Here is a 22245-nt window from a genome sequence, read left to right on the forward strand (position 1 = left end):
AGTATTTGAAACCATCAATAGAAAGATAAGGAGCAGGGCCCCAAACATCTGAATGTATGAGCTCAAAAGGAGTAACACTTCTGTTCTGAGAAATAGGAAATGGTAATTTCTTAAACTTTCCCAACAGACAAGGCTCACAGATAAGCTGTTCAGAATCACCTACACTATGAATATTACACTTCTTCAGCATTGCCCTAACTATGTCATTTGAGGGGTGCCCAAACCTTTGATGCCACAGTGAATACTTGACAAGCTTTCCAACAAAACCAGCAGCTTGAGTTGAAGGAGATGAAGCCACAGCTGTTGTAGATTTCTCTCAAGACTTATTGAGCGGTGGTAGATCAAAAGGAATGGGATACAACCCTTGCTTACTCAGTCCCTTGTAGAGAATTGTGCCCAACACCTTGTCCTGTATAACACACATGAATTCATCAAACCATACTGAACAATTATTTTGTTTGCACAGTTGATATATTGAAAGCAAGTGAGCAGACAATTCAGGGATAAGCAACACATTGTTTAATTTCAGCAAACCTAGCATAGTGTTACCAGTATGAGTGATAGGCAGCTGTGCTCCATTACCAATCTGAACTGAGTCTGAGGCATTGTAAGGGGTGACATTGTTGAGCATCATGGGATTGCAGGTCATGTGATTTGTTGCTCCTGTATCTGCAAGCCAGAATTGTGGCGCATTTGTGGTAGCTGCAAGCATTGCAGTTGCATCTTGTGCTACATTGTTGCCATTTTGTTGCTGATCAGGAAATCCAAACAGAAAACGACACTTTTCAACCTTGTGGTTCTTCATGCCACAGTATATGCAACCTTTAAAGTTCTGGTTGTTTCCAGAGTTGCTCCCAAAACCTCCATTATTGCCAAAGTTTCGATTATTGCCTCCTCCCCTTTGCATATTAGCTAGAGTTCGGCAAGTTCTTGCACCATGACCGACTTTGTCGCAGAATTGACATGTCAGAGAGTTGTTTGCTCCAATGTTGAAGCCTGAATTAAAACCACCATTGAATCCTGCATTGTTGTTCATCCCACCAAAGTTTGGATTGAAGCCACCATTAAATCCTGCATTGTTGTTCATCCCACCAAAGTTACTGTTGAAGGGCCTTGCAGTAGTAAACTGACCATTGAAGGGTCTGGGGTTGCTTCTACCAGCAAAGAAACCAGATGGTTGCATAAAGTTATCCGTAGTCATTGAGTTGAAGCTGTAGGGATTCACAGACATTGAGTAGTAAGGTTGTGGACTTGGAAAAGGCATTGCCTGCATTGGTGTAGCTTGCATCACTGCCTGTATTGGTGTAGCTTGCATCATTTCCTGCATTGGTGTAGCTTGCATCACTGCCTGCAGTGGTGTAGCTTGCATCACTGCTGGGACCTGCTGATTTTGTAGAGGGTTGTTGATAGGGTTAAAACCAGGTGGCACAAGGGGAGCTTGAACATTAGGCTGAATGGGCATGCTAGTGTGAATGGTTGAAGTTGATGCAGGATTCACAGCAAGGGCATTTGCAGTTGGAGAGCCTGCATTGGTCTGTGAGGAGGTGTTTGCCACCATTGCAGTTAGAGGAGGAGGAAATTGGTTCTCAGTTTCAATATCAAGCTCAGCAGCTTTCAAAAGTGTCTTGAGCTCAGTTAGACTGCAGCTTACAAACTGAGCCCTTATCACAGTCTTAATGGCAGCAAATTCAGCAGGGAGTCCTCGAAGGACAATGACAACAATGTCCTCATCATCGACTTGTACTCCCACAATTGCAAGAGCATCTCTAGCAACCTTAATCTTATCGAGATAGGTTTCAATGTCATCTCCACCTTTCTTCAAGTTTTGCAGGTTAGATTTAAGTTGCAGGATGTTTTGCCTGTTTGGGGCAGCAAACTTTTGCCTCAAATTTTCCCACAACTCTTTAGAGGATCTGCTTCCCACAGCACACTTTGTAGCAACATTGCCAAGTGTTTGACCCACCATATTCATAATACTCTAGTCTTGAGTCTTCCAGTTGATATAATCAGGGTTTGGAATAGAGGTAGTCCCATCAGAGGAACGAATAGTTTGTGGTGGACACGGCAGGGTTCCATCAATATACTCAAAAAGGTGCAGACTTTGAAGGAAGGATTCAAGTCTATATAGCCAAGCAGAGTAATTAGTCTCATCAAGCAAGATGTTTGGGAGGAAAACAGTAGTGGTGGATTGAGAACTGGAGGCAGCAGCAGTTGGAGCCATCACTCTTAGCACAACTATAACGAAGGGATGAGACTAAAGAGGCAAATAAAAAAAAAAGGCTGCTATTGGACTGAATCTAGTTTTTTTTTAATTTTTGAAATGAAACTACCAGATCTGAAATATAAACTTCAACATGAACATTTCATACTCATATCTCAAGTAGTAAGACAATAGCTATGACAGATTCTTCAATATCAACTGAAAATAGTGGTAAGATATGAACTTCTTAATTATAAAGTCACAGACTTTGACAGTAGAATAAAGGTACTTGACTTTTAAGGGAGATTTTCAAGATCAAACCTGGCTCCTGATGCCATGATAGAAATATAGATTGAAAGATTTGAAAAAGATGAAAACTTAATATATTGATTGAAAAGGAGATAACAAGGCTGCTGTTCTACCCTTGTAGGGTTACATCGCAAACTATATATAGGAGCTGAGAGCTACAGTACAGCTAGCACTTGAACTGAGTTGTAAGGCCATTAAGGGATTAAACATGCATTAATCTAAACCAGGATTAGACTCACTAATTAGGACAAAAGAAAAAGTCTGAAAATGACATTCACTCCTAATAATCATCTTACACATTTGATCATGACTCATGAGTATGAATTTGAAAACTTTTCTCCACTGTGGTAACATTCATGGCCAAGATGATGAATTTAAGGATTGTATTATTTTTGTTTGAGAAAATTAGTTAAAAACCCAAATGATCACTGGTTTGTGTCATATTTCTGGTTGTTTGACAATATTTTGTCTAACTCATCCTAGGAGATCTTTGTGATTTTGCATGTAGGCTCTCCTGGCAAGCAGAGAACTAATAATACATTGATAGGATCCTATCAATTCCTATTGTGGTCGAGAGGAACCTAGATATTTAACATCTTAATAATTGCATAATCTTTTTTCAAGTCCTTCCGCATTTTCCTATATATTGTGTAATCATTGATGAACCTTCAATATACAGAAATGGATAGTCATTACGTGTTTAGTTGTGAATGGCCAATTCATATCCTTCAGACTGTCAATGTATTATATATACTTGCTTACAGGTGTGATGATTTTCCCACGAGGGAGTAATGTATAAATATGTTTTTCCATTGTTGAGGAATGGGTGCTTTGGACCTTTGGTAACACACTACACAGGCAGAAATAATAGAATCATATCACTTTATGTAGTAATATAAAGAAATAGCTGTGATGCTAGTTAAACTAAACAGTCGAAGCTGTTGTACAGTCGATAATGGGCATTGTAGTATTGTACCTGTATGATTCACCTTTCTGTTTTCCATCTCCCACTATACATTCGTTAAATTCTTTGCTGGTCTGATTACTATTGGCTTACTTCGTTTGCTGACTAGTTACTCACCTAACAAAAAGTGCAAAACAAGGTCCCCTGTCTCCAAATTTTTGATACGGGAGTTCTGGGTTTAGGTCCATAAGTTTCATATGCAACTGTTCAAGCTAGCTAGTATCAAACCTAATGACAAAAATACACGTACTGAGAGTTAATAGTGTAAATGTTGGTATATCTCAGCAACTCAGTTTATGTTTTGACCTGAGTACAGACGTACAGTTCCGTTCTTGCACGCCAGTACTAGTTTTGCAGTAATTATTCGGATCAATGTTGTTCCTTTTTCCAGTACTGGTTACCGAACCCAAACCAAATCTTTCATTACTTCTCAGCTTTTCTGTTTATGGACAGTATTTTACCTTATTTAAACAATGATCGTAAATTTGTTATGATCAGGTTTGGGGCTCGGGACGAAGTCGATCACACAACTTCACTCTCATTACAGCCTAGCAAATAGCAAAGCAAACCCATTAATCAATCTATATAGACCAAATGAACGTACATGCATGGCATGTTGTAGTCTTGTATATCACATCTTCAACATGGATAATTGGACATGGAAGCCAGTCAAGTCACGTACTATACCATGAAAGCTCAAAGCAAGAGGATACCCTGCACAACCTGTTGTTGCTCGGTGAAAAAGATAGACGTACAATTACCCAGTCATCGCATCATTCACAATCCAGTAAATCGATTAAAGCTGATGATGATGTATATATGTTGTGGCAAAGCAGCCGAAGCAAGCACATGCGCATGAAGAGCTCCCATAGTTGTAGACACCAAGTGCTGAGAAAAAATTTTCATTTGTCTTTTTTTTTTTTTCCCTGATAAGAATCCGATCAGTTTCATATGTATATGTATGTATTTACTGTTAATATTATTGATGGTCGAGACTCGCAGGATAAGATATTTGTTACCAGCTTAAGTGAGAATCACACGAGGACTGTAAATACCCACGACAAACTAAGGCTTAGGTGTCGCATATATATGCATGTTAGGGTGCAAGAATATCCTAGCTTTCTGGTAGCTACGCGCCTACGCAAGGTATCTTTGTTTGTTTAGGTTACTATGTCATATTTTTCAACCTTGTCCTAGACACACTAAAGCGGATTTGGATACGTATGACTTAGCTAGCTTCTTGGTGGCCGGTGAGCCAAAATTTCAACCTTGTTGTCCTAGCTAGTTAATTAACTGTGGGTTTTTGGTCCTTAACTCGATCATTAAGCTACGGCATGATCGACTTGTCCTTGGTGAAAGATCAAGACGAAGTTGCGTCCATGACTGCACATATACTTGACTTGGCCAATAGCATTATCACATTTCATCTTCCAAATAAAAAGGGATGATCTATCACTGCCTGTTTTGAGTCCCATCCGTGCCTGTTTTGAGTCACTAGTTACTACTACACTGCATGCGTGCTATTATCAGAGCTAGCCTCATGCGCGCACATGATTTTCAACTATGGAATAATATGCTGCAGAGTCTCTTATTGGTACAATAATGGTAGTCAGATTAGGTCAAAAGCCATTATATTCATTTTTATTCGATCACAAGAGAAGCTAGCCAAGCAAGTTCCATGCAGTTTGTCGGATCTATACTATGTAAACTTATTCGCACCTTCATAGAAAGTAAGGAACGCAATCGATCGGACCGAATTTTCTATCCAGGTTTTTAGAATATAATCTTATTGACAGTACGTTGAAGACCACTGATCAATCGATTAGCTAGTAAGAGTACTTGTTTAGTGAAGCCAAAATGGGAATTAAACAGGTAAGCTAGCTATGCTGTTGGTGCCTTGTCAGCAAGGAAGGTCTCTCTGAGTACCATTATTTTCCTGGGAGATTAATTAGGAAGGCCAAAAGAGAAAACCTTTCTTGGCTAGCTTTAATCTTGCATATTGCAGAGATCAAGGCTCAAGTTCAAAAGAAGAATCACATATTACACCTCACAAAGATGGTAAATGAGCTAATTACATACGCATTAAGAAAACTTTGGTGTGCTTAAAAGGGAGAATATATGACGTAAGAGCTGACTCAAAGCAAAACGATAGCCCTAGCCCACTTCAGTTGGATGTTCTCCAGCAGTCCAACTTTCTGCACTGCTTTGCTGAAGCTCCAATGGGAGCATGACAAAGAAACTACGGACTGATCGAGGACCCCGAAGAAAACGAAGGCAGTAACTGACCAAAGGTCTAAAGTAAATATCTAAAATATTCTTGATATTTTTTTGAAATTTCCGTTTTGATAATTACTGATATTAATTTTTATATTTTTTTGATATTTTATATTTAGTTTATTTTTGGTCGAATATACAGTTTTTAGATAAAATTTAATAAAATTTTCATCGATATACGATATTATCTCGATATATCCATCGAAATTTTTTTTTTTTGAATTATCGAAATTTTTATGATCGTCAATATTTTACTCCTTAAAAGTAAGAGGAAACCACTCGATCATGGGAGACAGTGAGAAGATGGGAGACAGGAAATGAGGGTTTAAGAGAGGACCCCAGATCAGTTGGATGTTTTCTCCAATAATTTCTGCACTGCTTTGCTCGATCAACCTCAATGGGAGCTAGCTTGACAAAGAACCTCTTGGGATCCAACACCTGTGCAAGCGGCCATAATCATAAACGTTCTCCTACATAACAGGTTGGTGCCCATGGACCACCCTCAAGCTCTCTGGGATAGAAACGGGTAAGCAATTCATGGTTGAGATGACTCAGATCACAGACGACTGAATAATTCACAAGCGAGTTTCAGATGTACCCCAAATGAGTTGCTTGATTTGAGCTCACTCTGCATATATATTGCCAAAACGTACTCTCTGCATATATGTGCGCACCTGCAAAAGATGTTGTGAATCTCACAACTTTCGGATAAGATCAAAGATTCAAAGTCTTTGAGCACTCCGGTATTCAATCAATTCAGTTAAGGAGACATTAAGGATTCAATCAACATAAAATGGGAAAGAAATAGGGTATGAGCTAGGTAGTGATCTACATTTTCTTCTTTTCTTTTTTTTTCTATACTTGCTTAATGAAGAGCAACAAAACAGATAATTCAATAATCGAATCAGTTTTGTTGTCGCATCGTCTCTAAATTTTAATTTTGTATTTATTAGAATATTTCAGCGCAGCTACGCATACGGAAACATCTATGAAAAAAGAACGTATATGACAAAAAAACACCGGTATAATTCATGTATACAATATAGGGTTGTGAATATTTGACTATATAAGAACTAGTTATTTTGGTGTGTGTGTGTGTGTGATATATGTTGCTAAATGGGATAGTTATACGTATATGAATGTAGTTTTTGATTAAATTATCGATCGAAATCCTAATTTTTTAACTTAATTTGAAAGTTGATAATATATAAAAACATATTCGTACTTCAAACTAGAAGACCAAAAGTTCATGACGTAGGTTAAGAGTTATTCACATCACACTCAAAATTAATTAGCAATAAATGGAGATACATTTGCCTAACCCTTGTGCCTGATTTGCAGTTTTTATTAATTTTTTTTTATTACTTTTACAGTATAATCACGTTCAAGGAGTGTTAATTTGCTTAATATTTTCTCATACTAGCTGATCAACCCTAAAACATTATGTTATGACAAATTAAGAATGTATAATACCTCCCATGATGATAGCTATATGTCTTTATCTCGGAAGCAGCATTTCAGTTATATATTTTATTGAATATAACACTTCAGTTATGCATAAAGCAACACATATTTATGTGATTTTTGAATTATATATAGGAACTGAGGAAGTTTATATCCACATACTATTTAGTTAGATGTAGGGCACATTCGTACGTGCAAATTAAACTATAACGTACAACAATCACGAAATCTTGAAAGGCAACTAGTCTTTGGTAATATAATAAATGAAGCTCTTAATTAGGAAAATTAGTACAAATATGCACTGCTTAATCATAAGTATTCGTCTCCCTCCCGCCTCCAAAACCCTAATCTCCCCACAGCCTCTCCAGCCATGCCTCCCAAGTTCGACCCTTCCCAGGTCGTCGAAGTCTACGTCCGCGTCACCGGAGGCGAGGTCGGCGCCGCCAGTTCCCTCGCTCCCAAGATCGGTCCTCTCGGTCTCTCCCCCAAGAAGATCGGAGAAGACATCGCCAAGGACTGGAAGGGCATCCGCGTCACCGTCAAGCTCACCGTCCAGAACCGTCAGGCCAAGGTCTCCGTCGTCCCTTCCGCCTCTGCTCTGGTCATCAAGGCCCTTAAGGAGCCCGAGCGCCACCGGAAGAAGACAAAGAACATCACGCACACCGGCAACATCAGCCTTGATGATGTGATCGAGATCGCGAAGATCATGAAGAACAGGTCTATGGCAAAGGACCTGAGCGGCACTGTGAAGGAAATCCTCGGGACTTGTGTTTCGGTTGGGTGTACTGTGGATGGGAAGGACCCCAAGGACTTGCAGCAGGAGATCACCGACGGAGACGTTGAGGTTCCTCTGGACTGAGGTCGTTTTTAAGTTGGGTATTGAGGCCAATTTTGGTATTTATGAAGATTAATGTTTGCTTGGTTTTGTGTTATTGAATCTAATAGCAAATGTAGCTTTTTTAGAGCGAATGTTTGGATTTGGCTGGAAATGATGTTTCGACAGTACATTTTTATGTTTAATCGGAAATGCATTTGCTTATGCACATGAAAAAAAAAAAAAAGTACGAGTAGAATTAAGATAAAAGATTCGGATGAGGTCCAACTCATATGTGTTTGTTTAAGCTAATAAGTAAAACGAATCAACAGCACCTATTTATATCCATGCAGCCTTACCTAAATATTTTCCACAAACCAAACTGAGCTGCTTACAAAACCTTCTCTATCTACGTCTAGCTCTCTTTGCTCCTCTGTCCCTCTCTCTCTCAGAATTGAAAAGCTCTTGATCTGTTTAACTGCTCGAAAATGTTGTCGAAGAAAGCTAGCTGCGACTCTCATGGCCAGAACTCGTCATACTTCCTAGGGTGGGAAGAATACGAGAAGAACCCGTATGATCAAGTTAAAAATCCCACCGGAATCATCCAGATGGGACTTGCAGAGAATCAGGTTAGCTAGCTAGCTAGGTTCTTAGTTCTCATTCTAGCCTCGAAAATATATAGAAGAAAAATATATGACGTACGTGGTCTAAGTAGGTCGATCAGTACTGGACACTTGACTTGAGTAGTGTTGATTAGGTAAGCATTGAACTTCCAGACTATGTACTGATGGTCATGAACACACTTGTTTGCAGCTTTCGCTTGACCTACTTGAGTCGTGGGTTGCAAGCAACCCAGACGCGGCGGGGCTCAAAACAAACGGGAAATCCATCTTCAGAAAGCTCGCTCTCTTTCAAGACTATCACGGCTTGCCCGCTTTCAAGAAAGTAATTACCTATCTAATTAATCATTTACGATCTAATCAATAGGACATATTATTAACCAACTCACTGTAGGTACTGATGGAAACGATGGCAGAAATGAGAGGCAATCTAGTGAAGTTGGAGGCAGGCAACCTGGTACTCACCGCCGGTGCAACTTCCGCCAATGAGACTCTTATGTTTTGCCTTGCTGATCCCGGCGAAGCCTTCCTCATTCCCACTCCATACTACCCGGGGTACGTACGTATACATGTAATAACATTTTCTTGTGCATGCATGTCAATGATGTCATGTAAATAAAACTTTAGTCAACAAATTATTTATAAACTTTTTTGTGTTCTTACAGATTTGATAGAGATCTCAAGTGGCGTACCGGAGCCCAGATTGTTCCGATACAATGCACAAGTTCGAACGGGTTTGAAATCACTGCGGCTGCGCTAGAAGAAGCATACGAACGCGCCCAAAAGCTCAACCTAAAAGTCAAGGGGGTCTTGTTCACTAATCCTGCAAACCCTCTTGGCACCACCATGACTGTGGTGGAGCTGGACCACATCATTGACTTCGTCGCCAAAAAACACATTCACATAATAAGCGACGAGGTATACGCAGGTACCGTGTTTGGTTCGTCAAGCTTCGTGAGCATTATAGAAGCTCTGATGAAGCGAAATCTTGAGAACACTGAACTGTGGAACCGTGTTCACATTGTCTGCTCTCTCTCCAAGGACCTCGGCCTCCCAGGATTTCGAATTGGCATGATCTACTCCAACAACCCGAAGGTGGTTTCTGCCGCAACAAAAATGTCGAGCTTTGGTCTCATCTCTTCTCAAACTCAGTACTTACTCTCTCAAATGTTGTTAGATAAGACGTTTACTAGAACGTACATGAGTGAGAACAAGAAGAGGCTCTTGAAGAGGAAGACAATGCTCATTTCCGAGTTGAAACACTCCGGCATCGCGTGCTTGGAAAGCAATGCAGGGCTGTTCTGTTGGGTGGACATGAGGCACCTGTTGAGGGATAACACTTTTGAAGCTGAGAAGGAGCTTTGGGAAAAAGTGGTCCGTGTAGTCGGGTTAAACATCTCCCCCGGTGCTTCTTGCCACTGCACTGAGCCAGGTTGGTTCAGAATGTGCTTTGCTAACATGTGTGAAGAAACCCTTAGGGTTGCAATGCACCGGATCAAGGTCAGACTTGTTGATGTTCATCGCACCCGGACTGCCAGGGTTAAACCGACATGGTTATCACCTAAGTGGGTTAAGCTACTGGCCAGCTTCATTGAATCGTGGTTAAAACTTCAGTGAGAGACGAGTGTTATTGATATGTTTATTATTTATTTTTTTGGTTATCTTTCTAATCGTCACCAAGAGTCAATTCATATTAAGTATTCATTATTAATGGTGTGGGTACGAACCTTTTATTATTCATATAGATGATTGTAATATATGGTAGTCAATATATATGTTTTGTATATATATGCTTCACAAATCACAAACTAATCTTGTGCGAGCCGCTGTGTTAACCAAAAGGAAAAAAATAGGTGAAGAATGGTGATTCTATCCATGATACATCTCTTAACATTATACCAACACACTACTGATTATGTTTTCATCTCACTATTTCTCTGGTCCTTTTAAGTGAAGCAAGTAAATTAATGTATGATATGCTTACCCTGATAGAGACCCAAATGATATGTAAAGAAGTTGTTGGAGAGGAAAGATTATCTCATATCAGAAAAATGACAAATAAAATATTACTTATAAATGAATTGATCATATTTAATTGTACCGAGGTCTTTTATGGTTAAAACTCAACATCTTGAAGGTGGTTAAGTTGAGACAGTATCGGTACAATAATGATCCACAGGCCACGCTTGTCCCTATTCTAATTAGTATCAGAGTGGGTCCCTCTTTAATTACGTCTCCCAGCATAATAGCCCCAAATTTGGGTTCATCGAATTGTCATTGGAAAAATTCTGATTGGCCCATACCATACCAAGTGCCTGCAGTGGGCTTTGGATCGCATACCCCAATTTCCGAAATGGTAATTGGACCGAATGAATGTACCAATTTAATGTGGGAATTAGACCAAAGCAAAGCATCACCGATTTCATATGTGGGGGAATTGGACCGAATGAATTCCACGTGCATACCTAAAAAGTTAGGTTGCACGTGAGGGGGAGTGTTGGAGAGGAAATTGTTTGCCTCAAAAATCGTCTCGGTCTCGGCCTAAAAGAGAGGCCGAGGGACTTGAAACGTAATCGTCCTTCTAATTTGCGCAGGCGTGCCAACTCGCAACCTGTTGGCCAAACGAGGTTTTGATTAATTGTGTGCCTGATTTGACTTCTTCCAAGCGATTGCAGGCCGAGGAAGGAAGAAACCGTCTCGGCCTATGTTGCAAGGACTTTCGGCGTTTTCACCGATGTTGCTCCTCTTTTTTTTGTGATTTTTGTATAAGTTTGCGAGGAGTAAAGCGCGAAACGTAAAAGAACAAGAATCTAAAGACGAAAATTTAAATTGCATGAAACGTAAATTGCGATAAATTAAAGTGCATGAATTTAAAGACACGAGAAATTGCATGAAAGTAAAGTGCGGAATGTAAAGAAAACAGTAAAGTGCAGAATGTAAAGAAAACGATAAAGTGCAGAAGGTAAAGAAAACGATGAGAAGAAGAAGAAGAAAACTAGGCTAGAACATGAATGAAAAGATTGATATTGTAGAGAATTTGAAGTGTTTGAGATTGTATTGAAGTGTTGTTTATGTTGGTCGGGGATCTTTTACAATGAACTATATGCCTCCTATATATACTATTACAAACACAAGAATTAGGAAGGAGATTACAATTAAATTAGATAAATATTTCGGACTTAATGACCGAATCAAAGATATGCTTCTTATTGCTTTCTCCTTAATCACACGTTTATTTTTTTCTTCTTGGGGTTTCGTTGGAATTGATTTGCTAATTATCTTGAAATTTCGGTTTTCAATTCTTCCAATTAGCCATAATGTTAATTTCTTGCCATATATCGATGTTACTTCAATATTTGGTATGTAATGGTGTTAATACCAAATAATGAATCTCAGCAAATCTTAATAATGATGATGATGATGATAATTATACGAAATAATCGCAATAATTATCATTAAATGTTGTAATCTTCCTCGCAACCAACGGATTCGGCCTAGTAAGCCGATGTGTAAAAAATAGGTACAAACAAAAATATCCCACATCAGAAAATTGACAAATAAAATAGGAGTAAATGCTTGTGACACCCTGTAGTTTACACCTAAAATCAGTTTTGTCCCTCACTTTTTTTTTTAAACTGGTATACCCCTATACTTTGAATTCTTGACTGATTTGCCCTTTTCCCAGCTGGTTATGACTGTGACATGCTCATTAACAATGCTTGTGAGAGCTTCAATGGTTGAGTTTTGAGAGCAAGGTCTAAGCCCCTATTACTATGCTAGAAGAGATAAGAGTGAAAGGTTATTTAAACTGTTAATGAGCATGTCACAGTCATAACCAGCTGGAAAAAGGGCAAATTAGTCGAGAATTCAAAGTATAGGGGTATACCAGTTTAAAAAAAAAGTGAGGGAAAAAACTGATTTTAGGTGTAAACTACAGGGTGTCACAAGTATTTACTCCAATAAAATATAACTTATAAATGGATGAATCATACCCAATTGTACCGAGATCGTTTGTGGTTAAGACCCAACACCTTAAATGTGGTTAAATTGAGACAGTATCGGTATAATAATGATCCACGGGCCACGCTTGTCCCACTTCTAGTGAAGTCAATCCACCAAAATGGAATAGGAACCCTGAATTGAATTATCTGATTGGTAAATTCAGCACAAAGAAGATTCGGAATAAGTAAATCACCAGTGAGTATAACCAAATAGATGCAGCATTAACACATGATCCTAACACCATCATCTTCTCTGGTCACTTTAATAACATTTAAACTTTAAATGAAGGAAGCGAAATCAGTTTATAATAGTTTCATTCTAAGAGAGAGTGAGAGACCCAGATAACTTGCAAAGAAATCATCTGGTAGCTAGGTAAAAGTAAATGAAACCCAAGTAAATATCACCCATGACTAAAACCAATCAATCTGTACATGAAAGAATCAAAACACACATCATCATCATCATGACAAATAGCTGGAACACAGTAGAAAACTTGTTATCTTGATGTAAAAGATTGAAACTTTAAACTGTTCCAGAAGTTTACAGTAGAGATAATTGAGTACCTGATGCAAATGCTCTGGCTTTTCATCTTCTTCTACTTCATTTTCTCTTGTTTCACGGAACGTTTAGTCACTGCATCTCCACTTCTTGTTATAACTATTGGTATTCTTACTCCATTGACAAAAGTAATGAAAATGCATATAACTATGGGTTACAACTATTGGTAGATTAGTAATTGATCAACAAGTATGATAGCCAACTTTCCGAGAATAAGAAGGCATAGTACGTTATAGACAACTAGACATCGATCCATAGATGGACTGGTCCACTTGTGCTAGCTTACAATTACTGTTACACATAAACTTCACGGGTTAATTAGAGCCATCTCCAACCCAAGGTTAAGCTAAACCAAAAAAAGGTCTCGGGGGATAAAAAGCCCAAGGGCTAAGCTATATTTGGCCTTTTGTATAGCTTTTGGACTACTTGTTTGTGGGAACCACAACGAGCAAAACAACATGAAATGTAAGCTTATAACCTTAAGAGGTGGAGATGATCAAAATTTTAGCTCTCGTTGTTCATGCGTATAGTAATTTTCATGGGCTAGCCTTTCCCAGTTGGAGATGGCCTTAATTTCCTCAACCTCTCTCCGTCTCCATCTCTCTTTCAGTAGGGCAGCTGATGAGCAGTACCGCTTCCACCTGAGGCGGTGCTAGACGCAGCGGCATTGATGCGCTCGGCATGACAAAGCTGGCGAAGTTTGGTAGGAACATACCAAACGGATAGCTGAGGATGTGCACTAAAAATGGCGTCAATGTCCAAGCCGTGGGCTGCAGCTATTTCGACCACAGGCGTGTAACACGCCTGCCTCCACGCCCCGATGTTCTGGCCTCGCAGCTTGTACTCTCGCCTCAACGCATTCGAACGATCCTTGTTCAGGCAATGCAGCGCGTAGCAGTGAACGTAATGCCGCAGTTTGGGCTTGTTGATGTAGTTGGCCCCTTCTTTTTTCGCATATCTAAACACCTCGTTAGTCACCTGTACATTGAAAATTGATAGTTCAAGGAATCAGTTTTATAAATTCAATTTTCATCTTTCAAATAATGAATAAAAATTATTAATGTGATTAGATGGTGTCAGTTGCAAATGTCATGGTTTTAGAGGAACAGCTGGGTAATATTAGTATGGGTCTGCTGCAGCTACGATTGATATGATTGACATAAGTCACATAACAATTCTTTTTTGAGCTAATAGTAGTTTTACGGTCTTTTACCTCTAGTTATTCCCTACTGATTGTAATGATTAAAAGCACAAGAGGATTAATATCATGGGTACGGTTTTAACTTTTAACCATACGTACGTACCTTGGTGGGACATTTTTCACCACGCTCCTTGGCAGTGTTCTGGACCTGGGTCAAATACTGATAGCACTGCTCGTAGAGATGGAAGAGGTAATCCAGTCCGTTCTTTTTGCCTCGTGCCACCTCCCCAGGCTCCGTCACGATGAAGGGGTGCTCCCTCTGTCTCTTTCTCCCACCACCCCTCTTTGCTAATGCCCTACTCGGCTGCTCCCCTCCTCCTCCATTGATGCCGTCCTCGTTCTCTTCAATCTCATCATCATCATCATCAACCCCCTCGTTACTACTCCTATGCCCACCTCCTCTCCTAATCCTCCTCAGCTCCCTCTTCCGCTTCTTCGCCGCCGTAACCCCCTCACATGCTGCTTCTCCGCCACTCCCCACCATCTCCTTCTCTTGTTGCACCGGCTCCTCCGACAGCCCTGTCCAACCATTACATGCATCAATATCACATTACAAATGGATCCAACACGCATATAGACGTATTGAAATACTTCCTTTAATTTCTTTCTCCGTAAACAAATTAAGTGAGGAGACATTTATCCATGAAAACTCAAAAGTCTTTCAGTTCAATAAAAATAAGCTCTTGATATTTCTTTGTTCTCTTTTGAAGAGAACAAGATTAAATCAAAATCATATGCTCATCATCAAAATCTCGATCGAGTGCAGTGTAAGTTTTTTGAACGTAGTGTATAAACGCCTAACAATATTCTGTAAGGTCATTAGACGTACGCTTAATGAGGGAAACTCTTGTGTGCAAAGATTAGGTCTAGCCCGGTAAAATGTCACTACTTACGAAACAAAGTAAAAGAAAAGGCAGATTATGCATGAGTCATGTGTTGCTAACCTTGTTGGGGGAGATCAGCATCCATAGCGTTGGTGTCGCCGGAGAGAGGCCAGTCCTCCTCCTCCTCCTCCTCAAGACGTTGCCTCCTCTGGGCTCGGACGGCAGCCTTGATGCCGTACCTTTCCCCGACGAGTAGCTCCACCTGCGAAAACTGAGACACGCTGTTCATCATGTCGTCAAGCTCCTCATCTTTCATTTCCAAAAGCGTGCTCACAGTGAACCCGAGCTCCGCTATCGTCGCCGCCACGTGGTACCTCACTCCGTACGTCCGGAACATCTCTTCCAGCGGCAGCAGCGAGTAACCCGCGGCGGCTTGTTGGGGAGCAAAACTGAAGTCCCACTGGAACAAACTCGCAGTGATCGAGTATGGATCCATAAAGCGCAGCAGCTCACCCTAACTAACTAACTCTTTTTTCTTTTCTTAGTTTTCTATCTCTCACAGTCTCATTGCATGTGTTAGTGTGTAGTCCTAGCCACCTTTAGTTTGTGAAGTTGGGGGGAGGAGCTTTAGCTGTTCCAGATATAAATGTAAGTAGGCAACTATTAGTTTGAGCTTTCCCAAACTACCCCTGCACCAACTTTTTCCGAGGGAACTATAACCCAACTGGGGATTCCAAACCAAACCAAACAGAATGCAACTCGAGGAGGGAACTATATATAGCCAGTTATGTAAATTTCAATTTTTTTACTAATACGAGTTTTTCTTTCTTAATCTAAGCCTGGTAAAACCCTAAACGCACTTCTAAATCCCTCCCTTTAATTTGGGTTAACGTTGCATGCATTATTTAACCGTAACAACATGATCAAACAGCAATTTTGATTGGTTTAAATCACTCAAAACGTACAGTTTTTACTCTAGCCGGTAACAATTTGGTAAAACAATTGACAGTTCATTGTGCTAGCTAGGGCTAAGAACACAAAGTCAACATGATGGGTAAAACAAGAGTCGCTGCTGTGCTCCTGGCCAGAAGACTAGCTTGCAAAATTTGCAAGTATTGGAATAGTGGATTTCAGGACTGATATTGGTGTTGGTGTAATAGATGCTAGTTTTTACCCTTCCATCACTATCCATCATCATGAACTCTCTTCCTTTTCAAGGACAAAGGACAATCTGAGACTGATCAGATAGCCCATATCTTGTACGTACTAGTAGATATTCTGAATTTCGAATCTGAAAATCTACCCGAAGAAGACATACATATAATAAGGGCGTTCTCGTAGTTTCATGCAAATGTTCGTAGCTAGGGGAAGTAAATGTATAGTTACTGCTCCTTGGCAACGTAAACATGGCAGGGGGCTAGCTGAGTACTAGACTCAGTCGTCGTCTCAATCTGAAAGGCTGTTTCGACGAAGACTGAGATATCGCCTGCAGCGGCGGCATACATGTTCCCGGCCGGGGATCCAACCGGTGGCCGCTGACGTATGGGCACCACGTGACGGGCAGAACAGAGGAGATGGGTATCGGCTGGTGGGACCATGAATGATGAGGAGGTGATGTGATCATTGTGATGTGATGGAGGAGGGTGCAGGGAGAGACGGGGATGGAAGTCCAGGAACCAATGGGTGGTCGACACGTCGTGTACCAGGTTCTAGGTTAGGGATGGACTCGTTGGGACTCGGTCAGGTCTGGAGAACTGGCTTTTTACAGACTGGTTTAACAGTGAGCTAAGCTCTTGCTTTTTACCTTGTCCTCTCCTTTACACTGGCTTTCTCTATCTGGGAATTACTTACTTCTCACACCTATTAAAGTTTTTTTTTTTTTTTTTTTTAACGATAGGGACAGTGATGAATATCATACGTGGTGGTTACTTTTTTGGGTCAATTCAAAAATTCATTCAACAAGCCCAAGGTCAGATAGTTACAAAAAGCAGGCCAATAGGAAATAAGGCCCAACCAAACAAGACCCTTTGTCAACCCAAAACAAGTTGAACGGGGAGAAAAAACAAGCTGGAAAAAAAAAAAAAAAAAAAAATACTATAGCAAACAATACCATTTGGTCTAGCGGCATAGTATCTCTTTAATGAGTTAAAGGTTGTGAGTTCGACTCACGAAATACTAGTTGTAGTATTTGAGTTGTTTACTCGATCAAAAAAAAAAAACTTTAAGAGATGGAGACACCGATGAAAATTAAAGCAATCAAAACCTCGGCAAAGTTATAGGCACCCACAACCCGAGCCAGAAGGCGGAGGGCATGACAATCCATCACGAGAGAGAAAAAAAACAAGAGAAGAAGGAGGGCGATTATTCCAATAGAAATTAGAGTTAATTAGCTTGAATCAATGATTGATTGACATGAAATTGAATTTGACATGACATGGTAAACACTAACAACAAGAACTTAGTATGGTTCGATCAGCGATACTTACGATGGGTCTGGGTCTTGGTTCACTTATATATGGGTCTAGGTCTTGGTTCACTTACGATGAACATCGTTAACCTCACTCACTATGTTAACTTGGACATCGTCAGCTGCAACTATTCCAGACCCTAGCTTAAACTTGGGTTTGAATACCCATTACGATATAATAAGCAGCTTTGAAGATTCATGTACAGATGGCAGACACCAAAGATTAGGACGGTGCTTAACTACTGTAATAAGTCTGTAACGACTTTGATTTAGAAAAATGTCCCAGAATCCGTTGCCAATCCCAACATTGTCTTATTTGTGGGACTTTTCTATCTGACCACCGCCCAAGATCGGTTTGGGGTAGAAAAAGTTGCACTATTTTAGCAACAAATGGTAATATTATCCTCCAAAATGAATGGGACTTTGTTGTTTGCTTAACGAGAATAGCTATTGACAATTCTGATAGTGGGAGTCTTCTCCAATGAGGCTGTGACCATTTTTCCAGGAAAGTGCAGTAGCTTAGAAATGAAGCAGTACGTCGAAACCATCTTTATCAATGGCTTTTATATATTGTATTACTTTCATTTTATTATTTGCAATTGATTTTTTTTGTGACCCATGCAATGCACTTTTTCCAGATAAGGAGTGGAAAACAAGTCTACACTGTTGAAACTACGAGTTCACAATGGCCAGGTATCTGGTTGGAATATACACTATAGGATTTAATATTTCCTAACTTCGGGTCCATTCCTTATCCATCATCTATGTTTACAGTTGGGAGTTGGATGAGGTTTAGTTATAACCAAGAGAAAAAGATGAGATGTTGTTGATGTCAAATTAATACAGGGTTGTACACGTTGAGTGAGTATTTTAACATCTTTCGGTTATCATGTTTCTTGCATACCTTTCTTTTTAGAAATTGACTTGCTCGCTCTTAGGATATAGTGAAACAAGATAAGCACCAAGGGCTTCAACCTCCATACCCAACAATACTTGCATTACCAACATAAAATATATCTAAGTAGCTAGTTTAAGGTTAAGCTGTGGCTTAATTGGTTAACTAGGCTAACCAACAATGTTGAGGTCATAGATTCAACCCTCACCGATATATGTAGGGTGTATGAGTTTATAATCAAAAAAGTTATTAAAAAAAAAACTAGTTTAAGGTTAACATTTTACCTTATCTGGACATTTTTAAACAATTACGATCATATATTAGTTCGTATCAGTTCTTTCTTTAGGTAAGGTTCATATGTAAAATACACTGATGAATTTTCGTGCGGTAATCTGTGTATATGGCTGTTGTTTTTTTTTTTTTGGTCTGAGGCTGTTGTTTTCTTGATCTTGCAGATTGTGATACAAATCCTGGTTTATCTAGACAAACAAACTGACCGGCAGAAGCTAAAACTAACTAGTTCACCTGAAACTAAATTACTTTTAATTCTCATCTCTATCTTCTGTCTGATTCTCTATGGATTCAGAGATCCTCTAAAGTTAATTTAGATAATTAACTTTCCATTCTCTATATATATGCAAATGCTAGCTAACAGCATCTACCTTGTTTTAAAAGCTATATATCTTTCCAACTGCCATATATGTTTAATACTTCGATTACTCTAGCTTCACGAACTAGAAATTGCCGTTTGTGTATGCGACTAGCAAGACGTTAGTCCCATATATGAATCTATATATATCTAATTATCTATATCAAGTCACATATCCAGATTCCATTAAATTACATAATTTCTTTTTGAATGTCCATTTGGTTCCTGGATATGGTCGGTTGGCTCTAGAAGCAGCTTAACCATGCATGCATATGAACCCTATCTCTTCCAACAGTAAACGACAGCTATATATACCAGCTTAATTTATATGTCATCCAATATGGGGAGCTACCCAGCATCCCATTCTTTTCTATATACCAGAACTCCAAGATCGATCACCTTCAACAGTACGTGGACTGGTCGTTAGAGGTCACTATTCAAGTGTTTATATGGCCAAAACCCTAATCGTCTGCCGTGAATCGTAATCACACATCTTGTGCATACATGCCCTCATATATTTTTGCCACCTAATTAACTATATATGTTCGTTCTCCGACTTAATCATCGTTTCCTTGGACTTTCCCGGCCAAGTTATATAAGGTTTTGATATATAAATTGAATGTTTTTATTTGATGTGGGTAGTTTTTGAAATTGTATACACAATTCTTCGCTTAGGGTTCAATTGAGAATATTATGAAATATTCAACAGTTCTATAAACTCGTATTCTGGTGATTCTGCAGCTCGATCTGCACGTACACTATAGACAGTCTATAGTAATAATCAATCTTAGTTTTATCAAGGAGAGAAGTAATTAGTATTAGCTTAATTAATTTGCTAGGCTAGGGCATACTCAATTTTATTTACTGTGTAATGAGCACCTTCCATGCATGCCAGTAGTTATTTGACTAATTTTTAGTCAAATATTTGGTGCTCGTGAAAGCCTGAGTATTTTGTTCTCTTCGATTTGGCCGACCATGGATGTAGGTCGATCTTGATCCTAGCTTCTTTACAAATAAAAGATAGCGAGAGTCGAACGAAAGCAATGTTTGGTTGATCAATTTACGTACGTTACAGCAGTATGTGTTGCAATCCACTAGTTCTTGTTTTCGAACTGATTAAATTATAGATGGAATAGGGTACTGAGGTTTGTAAGTTTTAGTCGACATAATTAATATTCTTGTTATATCGATCAATTAGACGACAAGAAGTTATATATATATCACAGAGATTTTCTAAATCTCTAATGGTACCGGTGTTGTTTCTGAATTAGACCGACGAGGCTACTATTACGAATTTATGAAATTACGAAGTTATATAGGTACCGTATTTTGTACGAATAATGGGAATGCTAGCTACTGGCATCCTTTTTTTGCTTTCAGGCAGTTCGTTTTTTAGGGTAAACTGTGCTCCTATATGTGATCACTATTTCAGATTTTCAGTACTGCTTGATCGTATTGCGATGGAGTCTTTATAGTTTAGTTATGAAAGACCAAGTATTTCATTCTGTTTAAGAGACCGACACTCAGACACTGCGTATGTCTGAATCATTCTTGACAAAAATAATTGAAAGAAGAATCCGCGCTTAGGGTTGTTAAGCTACAGTCCATTAAGTGCAGTCTTTTTCCAATTATAAGTGCAACTTAAATATGAATTGGTCCACAATGGCGATATATAGCTAGCTAGCTGCTGCTCATATCACACTCCGAAATGACCTTGCGTAAGACATATATATTAATTTGGATCGATAGTTATCGCTTAACAGTCTGCTTCCTAAAATTGATCATGTGTGTTCACAAAAATCTTTATGGCAAATGTAGACTGCATATTCATATTTGTAATATATTAAAAATGGGAACAAGCTAGAAAGCATCCGAGACAAAAACAACAGAGAGAACGAAAGGAAAACAAATGAGCCGTTCATATTAAGTTATCTAATTGACTTACTAAAATCCCCATGTAAATAACACCATCGCGCATGTATAGAAGTCGGATCCGGATCCGGATCATCTCCTCATGGCTCTCTCTTTAATTTTTCCTTATGGCCCTCTCCTCTAAATGCAGGGGAGAGGCCGTCGATATAAGATTGGACGACCAAAATAATCTCATGAGGAAAATTAAGGAGAGGGCCGCTCCTCAAATTAGATCAACTGTGGTTATTCTCCTTATATCAAAGAACCCGCTTCTCCTTAACATAATTCTACCTAGCTACATAAGTTATTTTTGTCTTATGTCAGAAGGAAATGAATATACTCGTCTTTAACGTACACAATCTGTTGCTGAATTTTAGAGCTACTCCATCTGTAATGGAATGATCTCATCAGTGGATCCATGACTAACATGATCACTTAATTAGGGTATCAAAACTAAGATTGTTAATCTGAAGTCAATGTATATTTTTCTAAGCTGACTTAACGACCAAGAAATAAAAAAGATAGAAAATCTTGCATTATCGTGCTGTTCTTCCAGTGACATATACACGCAGCTAGCTCTGTCTCTGTCATGTGTTTTAAATCTTAATCTTCTCAAATTCTCAGAAAGAGTAAAAGGAAGCAACCTTTTCTGTGTAAATAATAAGAAATATATGGCGGAGTAGGTCCTCCGGTGGAACCAACAACGATGGTTCCGTGGTCGGCTAGATCAGGTATGGCACTTGCCTCGCGCATGAACACGTGGTAGGCCACCGCCGCTGGTGGTGGAAGCTGAGGCAGCTCCTCCATTACATCCATATCAACCTTCGTTTCTTTCAGATACTCGAACGCTTTCCAGTTTGGATGTTATAGACCTTTTCTCTGTCACCTAAAGCCAGTCCTCTTTCTCGTCTTCTCTGAAACCCCACAGGACTAACTATGAATTGACCTTGTCTGGTTTTATATATACTAATTAATTAATCATGGAATTTGCCATGGATTAATTGATGGATTACAGACTAAAATGTAACAATTGTTATGCGCGCAAATGTATGCATGTTAATTCGTTATTATTATTACGTATACACACCTAATT

The 22245-nt window shown here is 39.3% G+C and overlaps 2 protein-coding genes across 2 annotated transcripts in view; both read left to right on the top strand.

The window, feature by feature from the left end:
• The window catches only part of LOC101310880, a 1534871-nt gene that overhangs the window by 1167414 nt on the left and 345212 nt on the right, over positions 1-22245 (top strand). The window lies entirely within an intron of this gene.
• On the top strand, positions 7582-8246 carry LOC101292486 (60S ribosomal protein L12-like). Its single transcript, XM_004293570.1, has one exon. The coding sequence runs from the start codon at positions 7582-7584 to the stop codon at positions 8068-8070; it is 489 nt and encodes a 162-aa protein (XP_004293618.1). The 3' UTR covers positions 8071-8246.

Source organism: Fragaria vesca, linkage group LG3 (assembly GCF_000184155.1).
Source record: "Fragaria vesca subsp. vesca linkage group LG3, FraVesHawaii_1.0, whole genome shotgun sequence".
In the NCBI taxonomy this organism is placed as follows: domain Eukaryota; kingdom Viridiplantae; phylum Streptophyta; class Magnoliopsida; order Rosales; family Rosaceae; genus Fragaria; species Fragaria vesca.